Genomic DNA, 14,803 nt, shown 5'->3' on the forward strand with positions numbered 1-14,803 from the left:
ATAGAGACGTATATATGTGGGGGCGTGTTAGAACGAGCCGTTTTAGGTAGGTGTGGCCGACTCTTAACTTTTATAAAGAATATCTCTTTGGATTTGAGACTTTAGTCTTTGCAACTTTACAGATCTTCTTTATGCACCAAGAGCTTGTAACACTCCAAAGAGAAAGGAAAACTTGAAATCGCATCATATGACCCCTTTAAATGAATGTATAGTTTCATTTCAGTAGCCATTGTACTATTAGAAAATAGCAGTCAATTTATTACGTGACATTACATAACGTGATCTGTTTCCACAAAAAAAAGCTATTTTTGCTGTAACACTTTAGAACTTCAGAGCTTTGTCTAACATAATACACTCATTAACAGAATGTTAGTTAGAATGTTACAAATTAGTCATTAAATTTAGTAATTTTTATTTAAAAAAAGTAGTTTATTAATAAGTTACACACGGCATAGCAAAGTCGGAATTTACCCTCTTTTTTTTTTAGAAATAGCTTTTGTGCACAGTCAGCCTTGTACTCTTCTAGGTTAAAAAAACTATCGTCCATAAAATGCGTTGCACAAATTCGAACATCTGGGTTGTGCTGTTCTGTTGTAAATAAATCTTGACCAATGATTCCTAAATGCATCTACTTCCGGAAGGCCAAATAAAGTGCTTTTGTTTTCGCACTGAAACACAGCGTCTCCCTGACATGGCTGCATCAACACGACTGCTGTTCCTGAAACCACGCCTTCTTTCTTTGCGTGCACATTTGGGCGGCATTATGCTAATATTTCCACATAGTGACGTAGATATGTGGGGGCGTGTTAGAACGAGCCGTTTTAGGTAGGTGTGGCCGACTCTTAACTTTTATAAAGAATATCTCTTTGGATTTGAGACTTTAGTCTTTGCAACTTTACAGATCTTCTTTATGCACCAAGAGCTTGTAACACTCCAAAGAGAAAGGAAAACTTGAAATCGCATCATATGACCCCTTTAAATGAATGTATAGTTTCATTTCAGTAGCCATTGCACTATTAGAAAATAGCAGTCAATTTATTACGTGACATTACATAACGTGATCTGTTTCCACAAAAAAAAGCTATTTTTGCTGTAACACTTTAGAACTTCAGAGCTTTGTCTAACGTAATACACTCATTAACAGAATGTTAGTTAGAATGTTACAAATTAGTCATTAAATTTAGTAATTTTTATTTTAAAAAAGTAGTTTATTAATAAGTTACACACGGCACACTAGGTTTTTTTTAAAGAAATGATTCCTTGCATTTAGCAACAATGCTTTAAATCGATCACTAATGATGGTAAAGTTTTGTCATCAGTAAAAACAAAAGTGTATGTTAAAATATATTAAAATATAAAACATTTATTTTAAATTGTAATAATATTTTACAATATTACTGTTTTTACATTTTTGATTGAATAAATGCAGCCTTAGTGAGCATAAGATATTTCTTTCAAAAACATAAAAAATGTACCTACCCCAAACTTTTGAACAGTATGTGTTAAAAACCAAAACTCTAAGCAATTGCATTTATTTTTATCTGAAAAAATAAAATGCCCATCTTTAAAAATAAAAATAAAAAAATAAAAATAAAAATGAAAATTTATTTATTTATTTATGTACGCATGTATGTGTTTTTAGGTTACCATCTTCACAGAGTAAATTAAATTATATTAAATCTAAAGCAATCATCTAAACCAGAGGCATCCTGTGAAGTCTTTTAGTGCTGTGATTAATATATAAAGATATAAATATAGCTCATCCAAATGTAAAGTTAAAACATATACCCAAGACTACATTTCATATATTATTTTTGTAAGTAGATTTTTTTTAATTTCATTTTTCCAAAATACTTTCAACTGTTTACATGAATAACAAATATGCGTGACTGGTAATGTCACAGTCCAAAACCAAGTAAACTGATTACACTAGGATAATTTTTATTCTTTCAAAAGATTTCTACCACATTGGACTGTGTATTTTTAAATACTTCCTAAAATGGACATTATGCTATATCACAATGATAATGCTTTGGTCAAGAGCCCAGGAGTAATTAGATTTCAAAACTGTAAATGTCTTGTTATCTTCTTCAATCTCACTTGATCCAGCAGAGCTGCTGTTCTGCACAGTAGGAGGAATTTACTAAGTATGAAGGTGATAGCACTAGTAGGAAGAAGGGAGATCAAGAGAGAGAGATGAGGATTAGGAAAGAGACTGCAGTGAACAGCAGGAACTCAATAAAGTGTTGCAGATAGACTGACTGACAGGTGGAACACATTGGGACGCTTTACTGACGTACAAGAGGAAAGAGAGCGAGTGAGACGTCTGGGAAGGGGCTGCATACCTCACTGTTGTAGTACATGGCTATCTGGGATGGAAACATGCAGAGGTATTTTAAAGGGAAAAGGGGAGAGCGAGGGAGAGAGAGAGAGAGAGAACAGAGGAAGGTGGCAGGCATGAGTGAGGGCCGTCAGACTCATTGAGGATCAAGAGAGAGAGAGAGAGAGCACAGAGATAAAAATACTCTGTAGCAACCGACACCCACACTCGCACGGTGACATCTGATTAACTGCTTGTCGATCTCAGTTGTATGTTGATAACGAGCAACAGACAGTTTGACTCAGATCTCAGTCCTGTACAGATGGGAAAGAGACAGCGAGAGAGATACTGACTGTTTCCAAGACGTCCTGAAAAACCTGCAGCGTTGGACAATGACTGTGAGTCAAATACTGCTCTTATGGACAATTCTCCATTTCATAACAACACACATTAACTAGTACCTAATTGTTACCAGAAATGAATAAATAATATAAAAATATGTAAGAATAACACACACACATATATATAGGCTGTATGTAGGATTTAAACCTGAAATGCCATGCAATCTAAAGCCGCCATTCACAAAACACCACTTGTTAATATATAACAAATGAAAACATTCATTGCTGATTTCACTAATGGTGTGTGAATGGCAGCTTTACAGAAGTAAATCATGACTGAAAAACATTTCAGGTTTTATCCTGCTAGATCCTTTAAAGCCATGTTATACACCCGTGGTTAATATGAAGCGTTCCAGCCGTTCTCCTCTGCACATACTGCACATATCCAATTGCATGTCACTGATAACCCATTCGAAATCATTTTGAAATACAAAAGTAAAAAGGGTTGTCACTGCAATTAAATGGGAAAGGATTGTTGAGTTTCACAGTATATATGTACAATACTGATCAAAAGTTTCTGATTAAGATTTTGTATGTTTTGCTCAAAAAGGATGCATTAAAAAAAACAGTAATATTGTGAATTATTATTACAACTTAAAAAACTGTTTTGTATTTAAAATATATATTAAAAAATGTAATTTACTCCTGTGATGGCAAAGCTGAAATTTCTGCAGTCATTACTCCAGTCTTCAGTGACTTAGTAATTTATTTTGGAAATTACTATAATATGCTGATTTCGTGCCGAAGAAACATTTCTTTTACTAACAATATTGCAGGCAGTTTTTGCTGCTTAGTATTTTTGTGGAAACCATGATACACATTCAAAATCTGGATTAAGTAAGATTTAAAAAAAAAAAAAAAAAAGGTCACATTAAATAAGGACGCATTAACCTGAATAAAAGTGACAGTAAAGACATTAAGAATGTTATTTAAGATTTTGATTTCAAATAAATTATCTTCTTTTGAAATTTCTATTTATCAAAGGTTTCTAAGAAAATAATAAAAAATAATAAGAACCATTAATATTAATTGACTATCAATAATAATTGATAATAACTGAGCACCAAATCTGCTTATAATAACAATTTCTAAAGGATTATGTGAAACTGAAGACTTTAGAAATGGCTGCTAAAATTTCAGCTTTGAATCACAGGAATAAAATAGATTTTAAATATTCAAATAGAAAACAGTTATTTTATTTTAAATTGTAATAATATTTCACACTATTACTGGTGAGCTTAAGAGACTAAAACCAATCAGATGGATGGATGGATAGATAGATAGCCACTATGTGCCAATATTGCAGTATTTACTATACTTTTGTTTTTCAAAAGTATTCTGAATGGTTAATCAATGCTAGATAATTGTGATATGGTTTCAAAAACGGATTTACAAGGGGTTGAATGGGTAACATCCTAAAAAAGTTGGTAATGCCTAACAACAAAACGCAGAGAATATTCTTAAAATTCAGTTTTAAAATCAACATTAGTCTTACTGTACATTAAAGACATGAAGGTTACATGGAAAATGTAACAAGCTAGAGCCTGCACGTCTACTATCAAAGGCCACTGCCAGAGACGTCTATCAGTAAGATAAAGGCTGTTCTCAGTGCCTAGCAATGCACTCATACAACCACTCCACCGGGCCTACGTCACAGACATATAAAGTCGTAACTGAATACCACAATTACATGTTCTTTGATGGTTCTGGAAGCGCATGGTGCTGCTCCTCAGCTGCATGGCGTTAGTGAAGGTTACATAGACTTGCATAGTAAAAACACGAACACAGACGCACATAGGACTGGGGTGACACACACTTCTAGGAACTTTAATCAACAAATGTCCCTTATAAACGTATAGGGTGTAATGTAAACATGAGCTGCTTGCTGTGTGTTATCTAAAACACACTTGTAATATACACCCAAGCTATATCAGGGCCGTCAAGGTGTTAATGGGCTTATGGTATTGTTTGACCATTCTCTGTCTGACATAAAGGTGAAGGCTGGTGAAAGAACTGACAGATGGGAAGTTCAGCTATTATTATTATTACACAACTCTGTGGAATACAAGGCACACTTGTCTAATTGATCATTGTCTCAAGAAACCAATTTGTCTTTTCTTTAATTTCATGCCCATTTATTTATTTGGTAAGCAACCATATAATAAGTGGGATAATGTACTGTCAGCCAATTATTATTACAAAATATATACTATACTGGTGATCTGTTAATATTAGAGATCATAGGTCGATATTGGGTATTTAAATGTGCTTGTTCAATTACAAATTGACATTTTCTATTTAGAGTACCTTTGCAGTCATGTAATATTCATTTAAAGTTAATCTTTAAAAACACTAATGATTTTCAAAAAGAAATAAATTTTATTATTTTGTATGTCTTTTATTTATTTTTAATGATTATTAATTTTTTTTTTTTACTTTTTTGGTATGGCTTATTAGGATTTATAATATTAATAAATGGATATCCATGTTTTATACTCTGTGTTATAAATTTGAGATGCTTGTATTCAACTATTTGCATTTAAAATAACTGATTAAAAACTGGTTATTGAATAACTGATTATTTATCGGTTATAACATGAAAATATTTATCAGCTTATTTTTAATAATTGTCAACGTAAATTTTTACAAAGATTACATAAAACAAAAGTGGAGGCTTCACACAGCTTACTGATTGAAAATGATCATTGCATGATTACAATTTTGCTGTTGTTTTGTTGTCAGACTGCACCTAAAGAACTGGACGACCTGTGCTACCTCACGGCTCAGTCCATGACATCACTGGTGACATCACAGCACTTCAAGCTCATCAAAAAGCTGGGAGAGGGCTCGTACGGCAAGGTGATGCTGGCGGTGCATCAGAGGAGAGGTCAGTTGATTTGTGCTCACCTGTTTGGTTCATTTTGAGCACTGTGACAAACAAGACAGGGTGTTCTTCTTACAAGCACTTCTTACTTTAGCGATCTTGAACTTCCAGGAACCCCAATGGCTCTGAAGTTCTTCCCCCGCCGCTCCACCACTCTCCAAGCTTTCCTGCGGGAATACAATCTCTCCGTCTCCTATTGCACACACCCTTCTTTAACACGGGCTCTAGGCATCTTCTACTCCACTCCTTCTCACTATGTCTTTGCCCAGGAGGCTGGTCTCTATGGCGACCTGTATGATGTCATCGTGTCAGAGGTCAGTAAAACAGTAGAATTGACTGATTTTAATTTCACAGAAAGTTACATTCTGTCATCATTTACTCACCATCAAGTTGTTCAGAAGTGATTTAGATGACGATTAGACAACCTTATAGTGGCTCCTCCTCTAAAGGGCCCAGGACTATGGTCCTGGTTGTCCCCCTGGGCTGTAACCGAAATTATGATGCATGCGTGATGTGCGGAGCATTTTTCGTAGTGATGTCTTTCCAGGGAACAATGTATCTTTGATTATTCAGGCACGTACTTGTTGTCTGATATCCTCACTCCCTGTTCTCATTCTCCTGCCAAAAACAACAGCTCCTATCATCAGCCTTGATACATTAATGCTGTTTAGTGGGAGTACTTAGTGCACCGCTGAAGAGCAGATTAAATACAGAACACACAGATCTTCCGTCATCTTATCACTTTTTCCATTTTTACTGGGCTGTATTAGAATAAATAATATTTCCAAAGCATCAATACACACAACAAATTAATTAAAAGGGGAAAAAATACATACATACATACATAAATGAAAATAAGGTACCAGTAATGTTTAAATAAATAATCAATATAACAACAACAACAATTGAACAAACAGCAATAACAATAATGAAAAACAAGCAAATAAGATAAAATAAATTAATAAATAAACAAACAAACTTTAAAATTAATTTTAAAATTGAAAAATTATATTAATATATAATTACATTAATATATAGGCAAATTATTCTACAAAATAATAATAATAAATGAAAATATACAAATAGTAATAATATTGAACAAGGGTAAATAAGGTGGAATAAAAAAAATAAAATAAATAACAATATTAGTTATAATGAGAAAAAATAAGTGAAGAAAGAAATAATAATAATAATAAAATATAAAACATCAATGGAAATATTATTGGAAAAAAGGAAAATTATAAGGTGCCAGAAATGGATATAAACAAATATTCAATATAATAATAATAATAATAATAATAATAATAATAATAATAAATTGACAGAAGATGTTTTCTGTGAACTGAAATACTCTGGGAGCACCAGTGACAACCAGGAATAGACTGGGTGACAACCACGAAGAGGGTGGTGACATCTGGAGAGACAGATGACGGCCGGAGAGACGGCAGCCCAGGGGTGGAGAGGGTTGGCAGCCCAAACCACTTTTTCCGTAAGGAAGAACCCAAAGCAAGCTACAAAACCCACAAAAGAAAGATACCCCCAGGGGTGCCCGAGAGGGGGGGAGGATGAGCACCCCAATAGGACGGACTCAAGGACAACTACACAGGATAAAGGAATAACGACAACGACAATACAGTGCATCTGCGGCAGGACCTGCAAGAATGAAAGGGGTTTAAAAATCCATCAACGCATAATGAGATGCTTGACAGCGGAATCGACGACACAATGCACAGAAGCGACTTCTGGTAAGACGCAGGAGGAGCTAGGCCCGGAGGCAACCCACAGTGCCCAGAGCCTCCTAGTGTCGCCAACACCGGCTGCCAGCAGCTCACTTGCCACCATAACCCAAGAAACAGCATCGCTCGACAACCCACAGGGCCTCCAACGCCGGCAAGCTGCAGTCATAACAACTGGCTGTGCCCCTTTGGTCCAGCCGAGGATTCAGTGGCCCAAATCTTCTAAGAGAGCTGAGTGGCAACAATTTGATGAAGATGTAAGCCAGGTCCTGGAAGTAACAGCTAAGGGGGATGTGGACCACCGATTGAGAACAATGACCACCCTCATAGTGAACATTGCAGCTGAGCGATTTGGAACTGAGGCATCCAAGCCTGCTCCATCGGCATATGCTCCAAGCCACAGAGCAAGGAAAATCCAGTGCCTCAGGGAAGAACTCAGGCTGCTAAAGAAGCAATACAAGTCAGCGGGAGAAGTTGAGAGAGCCGGCCTAGCGGACCTGAGAGCAATCCTAAGGAAACAACTCTCGACCTTACGGAGGGCAGAGTTCCACAGAAGGAGGCGGAAGGAGAGAGCCAGGAAGAGGGCAGCATTCTTGGCCAATCCATTCAAGTTGACCAAGCAGCTCCTTGGCCAAAAGAGGGCTGGCCGCCTCACCTGCTCCAAGGATGCTATAAATGGCCACCTCAAGGCCACTTATAGTGACCCCATTAGAGAACAACCGCTGGGTCCATGTGATGCGCTGATAACACCACCAGAGCCTTCATCAGACTTCGACCTGAAGGAGCCCCGCCTAAGGGAAGTGGAGGAAGTGGTGAGGAGAGCAAGATCGAGCTCAGCACCAGGCCCAAGTGGAGTGCCCTACAAGGTGTATAAGAACTGCCCAAAGCTACCACATCGGCTTTGGAGGGTCCTGAAGATGATCTGGAGGAGAGGGAAGATCACCCAGCCATGGAGGTATGCTGAGGGAGTGTGTATACCAAAAGAGGAGAAGTCTGAGAATATCGACCAGTTTTGGGTTATCTCCTTGCTCAGTGTGGAGAGCAAAATCTTCTTTAGCATCGTGGCTAAGAGGCTCTCCAACTTCCTGTTGAGCAATAAGTACATCGACACGTCTGTGCAAAAGGGAGGGATGAACAGAATTCTAGGAATGTTTTTCTAAACTCTCTAATTTAAAGTTATTTACAAGGATAACCATATTACATTTTTTATATTAACCATAAAACTACAAGATAATTAAATGTAGCATGTTATTAAATTGTAAGTAGAGACTCGGCTGAAGCACAAGGCCATCCTTGGAACAGTGGCGCAAGGCAGAGCCGGACTTGGGAGCCTAAGAGCGACCCGATATGACTCTGCCGGCGGAAAGGAGAGGCAGAGGCTGGTACAGGAGGAGGTGCGAGCTTCAGTCGAGGAAGAGCGAACCAGCAGAGCAGTGGCCATGCGGCAGCAGGGCGCCTGGATGAAGTGGGAGCAGGCGATGGAGCGGAGTATCACTTGGAAGGACATCTGGAAGTGGAACCCCCAGAGAATCAAGTTCTTGATTCAGGGGGTCTATGATGTCCTCCCATGTCCATTCAACCTGTGCACATGGGGCAAAATAGAAACACCTGCATGCCCCCTTTGTTCCAAAGTAGGGACATTAGAACACATCCTGAGCAGCTGCTCCAAGGCGCTGGGTGAGGGCCGGTATCGATGGAGGCACGACCAGGTCCTCAAATCCATCGCTGAGGCAATCAGTAAGGGGATCAAGGACAGCCGACACACCCAAGTTGCAGCCAAGGCTATTCACTTCATCAGGGAAGGACAAAAGCCAGAGAAAGCATTGAAAAACTGCTCAGGAGGTTTGCTCTCCACAGCCCGGGACTGGGTAATGACAGTTGACCTGGAAAGGCAGCTGAAAATTCCAACATACATCACCCAGTCCAAATTGAGACCTGACATCATCTTGGTCTCTGAGGCCACAAAACAACTGATCTTGTTGGAGCTGACAGTGCCCTGGGAGGAGAGAATGGAGGAGGCTCAAGAGAGAAAGAGGGAGAAATACCAAGAACTGGTGGAGGATTGTTGGAGGAACGGATGGAGGACCAGGTGTATGCCAGTAGAGGTGGGCAGCAGGGGGTTTGCCAGTCACTCTCTGAGCAAGGCCTACGGTACGTTGGGCATAACAGGTGTTAACTGAAGAAGAGCCATAGGTAACAACGTGGAGGCAGCAGAAAAAGCTTCCAGATGGCTCTGGTTGAAGAGGGGAGAGCAGTGGGGGCAGTAGAATGCCACTTGGACACAGGCCGGGGTCTGATCAGCCTCGGTCGGGTCGCCAGGACGAGGGTGTCTGTTGTAAGACCCGAAACACCCAGTGACTCCTGGAAACAACACTGATGATGTGTCCAAGGTCGTGCATCAGAAGATGTTTTCTGTGAACTGACATATACAAATATTAATAACAATAAAAAGGAAAAAAGGAAAAATAAGGTGTTATATAAATAAATAAATATACAAGTCAACAAATAAATAAACAATACTATGTGTAATGTTAATAATTATTATTATTATAAAATAACATTTTATGTATAATGTTACAACAATATCATATAATACATACAAAATTATAAAATAATAATTATATAATCAGTATATATAAAAATCAATCTCTTTCTCTTTTTCTGTAGGAGGGGGTGAGTGAGGAGTCTGCACAGCGTGTGATGTCTCAGTTGAGTGGTGCTGTGTCTCATCTCCATTCTTTTGGCTTTGTGCACCGTGACATCAAGCCAGAGAACATCTTCTTGTGTGACCGTGCTTGTCGCTGGGTCAAACTGGGCGACTTTGGCCTGGCGCGAGCACAGGGGACCGAGGTCCGTGCTGTGTGGTACAACTCCCCTTTCTGTGTGCCCGAGGTGGAGGGCGCCAAGACAGTCAGCGATGCAGAGGAAGCAGAGGACATCTGGATGTCCGTGGAACCCAGTTTGGATACTTGGGCTTTGGGGATCCTCATGTACTGCCTGCTGACGAGCTGCTTCCCCTGGGAGGAGAGCACTTCTGATGACCCTTCCTACTGCAAGTACAGAGACTGGTTCAACCGAATCAAACAGAGAGAGGAGACACAAGACACTGTGAGGGAGGAGAATGAGGCTGAAATTGATGTGCCCCCGCAGTTTGACTCTTTAAGCTCATTCGTCCTCACCTTGCTGAGAAAGCTGCTGAACCCGCTGCCCCGGCTTCGCTCCGGGCCTGATGAGATCCTGTCTTACCTCGGGGGACCTTGGTTACTGAAGACAGAGAAAGAGGAGATGAGGAGAGAGCAGGAGGCACAAGAGGAGGCCAAGAAGATGCATGAGAGAGGAGGGGTGGAAGGGGAAAAAGAGATATTGGGACGGAGGGAGAGATAAAGTTTGTGCACGACAGCAATATTATAAATAGATGCACTTTATTTTCAAGATTTTATATAGCGTTTATATTTTGGAATATTATTTTTTGATATCAAAAAAATAGTTTTATTATAAAACTGGAGAACCTTGACACTTGGACAGTGGCCCCAAAAAGTGTTTGGGCAATTGTAGAAGTATTAATATAATTGCATTAAAAAAAAATGACATATAATTATATTATAATTATTCTAAATTTGAGATTTTATATATAATTTGGTCACATATAATATATTTTAATATATTTTATATATTAAATTATATATTTTAAAATTATATTTAAAATTATATAAATGCGGTACCATTCAAACGCTTGGGGTTGATTTTTTAAAGTTTTTGGAAGAAGTTTTTATGCTCACCAAGGCTGCATTTATTTGATCAAAAACAGTAATATTGTTACATGAAACATTATTACAATTTCAAATAACTGTTTTCTATTTTTAAACAAAAAAGCTGAATTTTCAGCAATCTCCAGTGTCACATGATCCTTCAGAAATCATTCGAATATGCTGATTTGGTGCTCAAACATTATTATACTCAAGTAAATGTACTTAGTTACTGTCCGCCTCTGCAAGGACAGCAACGCGTTTAGCAGAACCTGCTACAACCCTCAGCAGAATGCAGGGATAATGATTACATCGCACAAACATATCAATATACAGACTGGCTAATCTTGATCAATAGCAGTCAACATATGAAACTGATAGTTTGCATTTACAGCAGCAAATACTGATTACTTTTAACAAAATCAGCAGATTCGCAGTCCATTGAAAACAGATCCAAATATAGCCAAGCCACAGCAGAATGAACCACTGAGCATCTACGAGCTAACTGTTTCTTTCCTGAATTAATCTGTGAATTTGAACAAATTGGCTTAGTAAATGATTCAATGACTCACTCAGAATACTTATCACATTTCGCTGCTGTTTTTTTTTTTTTTTTACTGTACTAAAGCATAAAAACACCATAATACATGTGCAGATATTCAGGATACATGTTAAGTTCACATACTTGTTTCTCTGAAAAAACAATGCTAGCAGTTATTCTGCTTTGAAAATGTGCATTCAGTGTCGGAATGCCTGTTGTTGTTTTAGTCTTTGTGATTCCTCCTGTAGTATGTCTAGTATTTCTGTAGTAATACTATTCCACCAATAGTATTTCGGCAGCCTGGGTTGCCAGTTTGCAGAAAACAGCATACTGCAGCCATGGAAGACAGCAACGAACTGGGTCAGGGATCGCACATTCTACCTGACCTAAAAAGCATTACCACAGGCATATTAAAATGCGGATAAATCAACTCATAACCTTATAGTGTAAGGCTCGTCACCTTCCATTGTCAGTTGCACTAGTTAGTGTTGTGTGTCCTCAATCTGACAACCCGCATGAGCGTCACGTCTGAGGAGGAGGCGGGAGAAACAATATTTTGAATTTAGACCGCAGTACCCATTTCAACCACTAGCTGTCATTATTACATATTGCACATGCCTGAAATTCATGTGCTTGGACAGTTACGGAAAAACAGCATGCTGTATAAACGTTTCAGAAATGTTTCAGCATTTCATGGGAAAAAATGACAAATGGTGATGAAAAACACGTGAGTTGGAGTGAAAAACTTAACAGACCTATTAATATGTGCAATGCTAGAGTCATTATGTAGAGGTTGCATGCTGCCTTTGTCCAATCAATGATATTGACACTGCAAATATGCAAATGAGACCGTTAACCCAAGGTTTAGGAATATACAGTGCGAAACGTCATTTTATAAATACCCAGGATTAACAGTTAACTCCAAGAAAATAATAAGCAATGTGAAATATGAAGCAAGATAAACCAGGATTCTGTTAACCTGGGGTTTAGAATGGCCCAGGGTTAACTAAGCCTGAAAAGACTTGTCTCCACCTACTGGCATACAATGGACCAAAAATAACTATAAGAATGATCTTTACATTTAAAAACAATATATGTATGTGTGTATGTATGGAATACCGGTTTGTAGTTATCATCTCAGGAAAAAGGGGGAACAAATTACTTTGCATGTTTAATGCAATTTTGTGTTAAAGCATCATAACTGGAATTCCATGTAAAAGTAATAGTATGTCACTATGCTATGAACACAGCCTATAATTTGCTACTTCAATTTGCTATTTACAAGAGGCACTGGAGGGTCACTCTAAACCTGGGTTTGTATAAAGACCAGTTTTATACTCGCAGCTACTATAATATAACAGATTTATGATGCCTAAGCATCTCAGTTTACCTCTTACTACAATAAACTTTCTATTACAAACTGTCATTCAGCCCAGTTTATAGATGTCAGTTTAAGCGATACTGTGAGACAGAGCCAATTGTAGTATCCAAAAGAAGAAATACAGTAATTTATGTTTACAAGAACCCATGAAAACGAGGAGATCTTTCTTTAGTGGAAACTGAAGGGAGTTAAGCTCTTTTGGGGAGGGGTAAGGAGATACATTCCTCCAATAAACAGGTTAGAATATTATACTGCATTTACAATCTGGCACGCTTATCTCTTTGTGGTCAACACAAGGACCCACCGTGTCTCCCTCATGCCGCCCCACATGGCATGATGAAGCACAATTCCACCGTTTGGTTGTCAGGTCGTGGATGGACTAGCTCAGCTTTGGCTCTCTCCTGCCATGCCACCATATGTCAAATTGTCAGTTGTCAACCTCTGGTGCTCAGTTTGTCGACCTAGTTAGACTATCGTCCCATAGCACAGTATGGACATTGGGAAATCATGCAGCCATGTTGTGTCAACTGCATGATGACTGTCTGACTGGGCCTAAAGGAGGCACCAGATAAGCTACAGGTCAGGACTGCACAATCCCAGGCATTGCGGGTTTTCCCCAATTAAAATTCATTCTGATCCCTGTGGAGGTGGTGGGCCAGGGAGTCAGGATTTGTTTATTTTCAGCAGTGGTAACTTTCCTTACATTTACATGCCAGCCCTAAAACAGAATGTCTAATATGGTCTAATATGGTCTCTGTAAAGATTAACCCTATGACGTGAATCTGGCATGTTGTCTTAAAATATTAACCTTAGGAGCACTACACTCTCTAACAATAGTGAAACTACATTAGACAACTACAAAATTGTGAATTACTTTAATATGGGTCACTTGACAGACTGTGAAAAAAATGTAATTACTTAGAAACTTACCAAAAAATGTGCAAGTTACTTACTGGTGTGCAAAAGTGTCACACGGCCTATACATTTTCACCTTGTATAATTAAGTTAAGATTATTGTAGCTGTAACATTATCAGTTGCTGTGCACACATCACTAAAATATGTAATTTACGCTATTCGTGCAAAGTTTCTGGTTGTGGGTGTCCATCCAAAATTTTAGGATTCATTTGTCAACATACAACCAAATCAATTTGGATCAATCAAAAAGATCAATTTATGGTAAGCAAAACTTATAGTAATTTAAATAATATTAAAAAGATTAAGATTGTTTTCAGAGAATCTTAAATGTATAAAATCCCATTTTACTCCATAAATCTAATAATTTTTAGTGTGATTTATGCTTGAAACAAGAATAAAAATGCTGGTGAGGTAAAAAAAATCAAGATATTCAATAATTCAAGAAAATCTTATTACTCTAATTTAATGCTTTTCTAAAAAAAAAATTATACATAAAGGATGTTTAGCTATTGTTACTTGAAGCAAGACAAAACTACAGATTAAAAAATACAAAATATTTGTTATTTAATAATGTTATAATAATATTTTAATTTAATATTTAATTATATTCTAATTATTTCCATTATAATTCATTTTATGGAAGTTTTATTCCCCAGACCACAAAAAGAGTTATGAAAATGTCAAATCTGCTCTTTTCCATCCAATGAAAATGCATGTTGATTGTTGGCTGTCAGACATGTTCAGAACAGCCAATCAGTGCTCTGTGCTGACCTCTGCTGTCAGATGATAATAACGACATTGTTGAAGAAATCTCTAATTCATGCATATTTGTATTCAAAACACAAAGATCTATATATGACATAATAATGCAAGGCTGC

At 37.8% G+C, this 14,803-nt stretch overlaps 1 protein-coding gene across 1 annotated transcript; it reads left to right on the top strand.

Annotated features, from left to right (window-relative positions):
• The first annotated feature begins 2,493 nt into the window (after positions 1 to 2,493).
• Positions 2,494 to 10,869, top strand: LOC107692583 (serine/threonine-protein kinase SBK2-like). The gene is made up of 4 exons (XM_016491686.1): positions 2,494 to 2,718; positions 5,464 to 5,608; positions 5,717 to 5,919; positions 10,009 to 10,869. The coding sequence occupies exons 1-4, from the start codon at positions 2,713 to 2,715 to the stop codon at positions 10,723 to 10,725; spliced, it is 1,071 nt and encodes a 356-aa protein (XP_016347172.1). The 5' UTR covers positions 2,494 to 2,712; the 3' UTR covers positions 10,726 to 10,869.
• Positions 10,870 to 14,803: the final 3,934 nt, after the last annotated feature.

Source organism: Sinocyclocheilus anshuiensis, unplaced genomic scaffold (assembly GCF_001515605.1).
Source record: "Sinocyclocheilus anshuiensis isolate Anshui unplaced genomic scaffold, SAMN03320099.WGS_v1.1 scaffold831, whole genome shotgun sequence".
NCBI classification, from domain to species: domain Eukaryota; kingdom Metazoa; phylum Chordata; class Actinopteri; order Cypriniformes; family Cyprinidae; genus Sinocyclocheilus; species Sinocyclocheilus anshuiensis.

What these genes read in the sequence shown, in the direction of transcription:
- LOC107692583 (XM_016491686.1), top strand. An exon ending in GGCGGTGCATCAGAGGAGAG is followed by an intron (nt 5,609 to 5,716) that starts GTCAGTTGATTT and finishes TTGAACTTCCAG; the next exon opens with GAACCCCAATGGCTCTGAAG. An exon ending in ATGATGTCATCGTGTCAGAG is followed by an intron (nt 5,920 to 10,008) that starts GTCAGTAAAACA and finishes CTTTTTCTGTAG; the next exon opens with GAGGGGGTGAGTGAGGAGTC.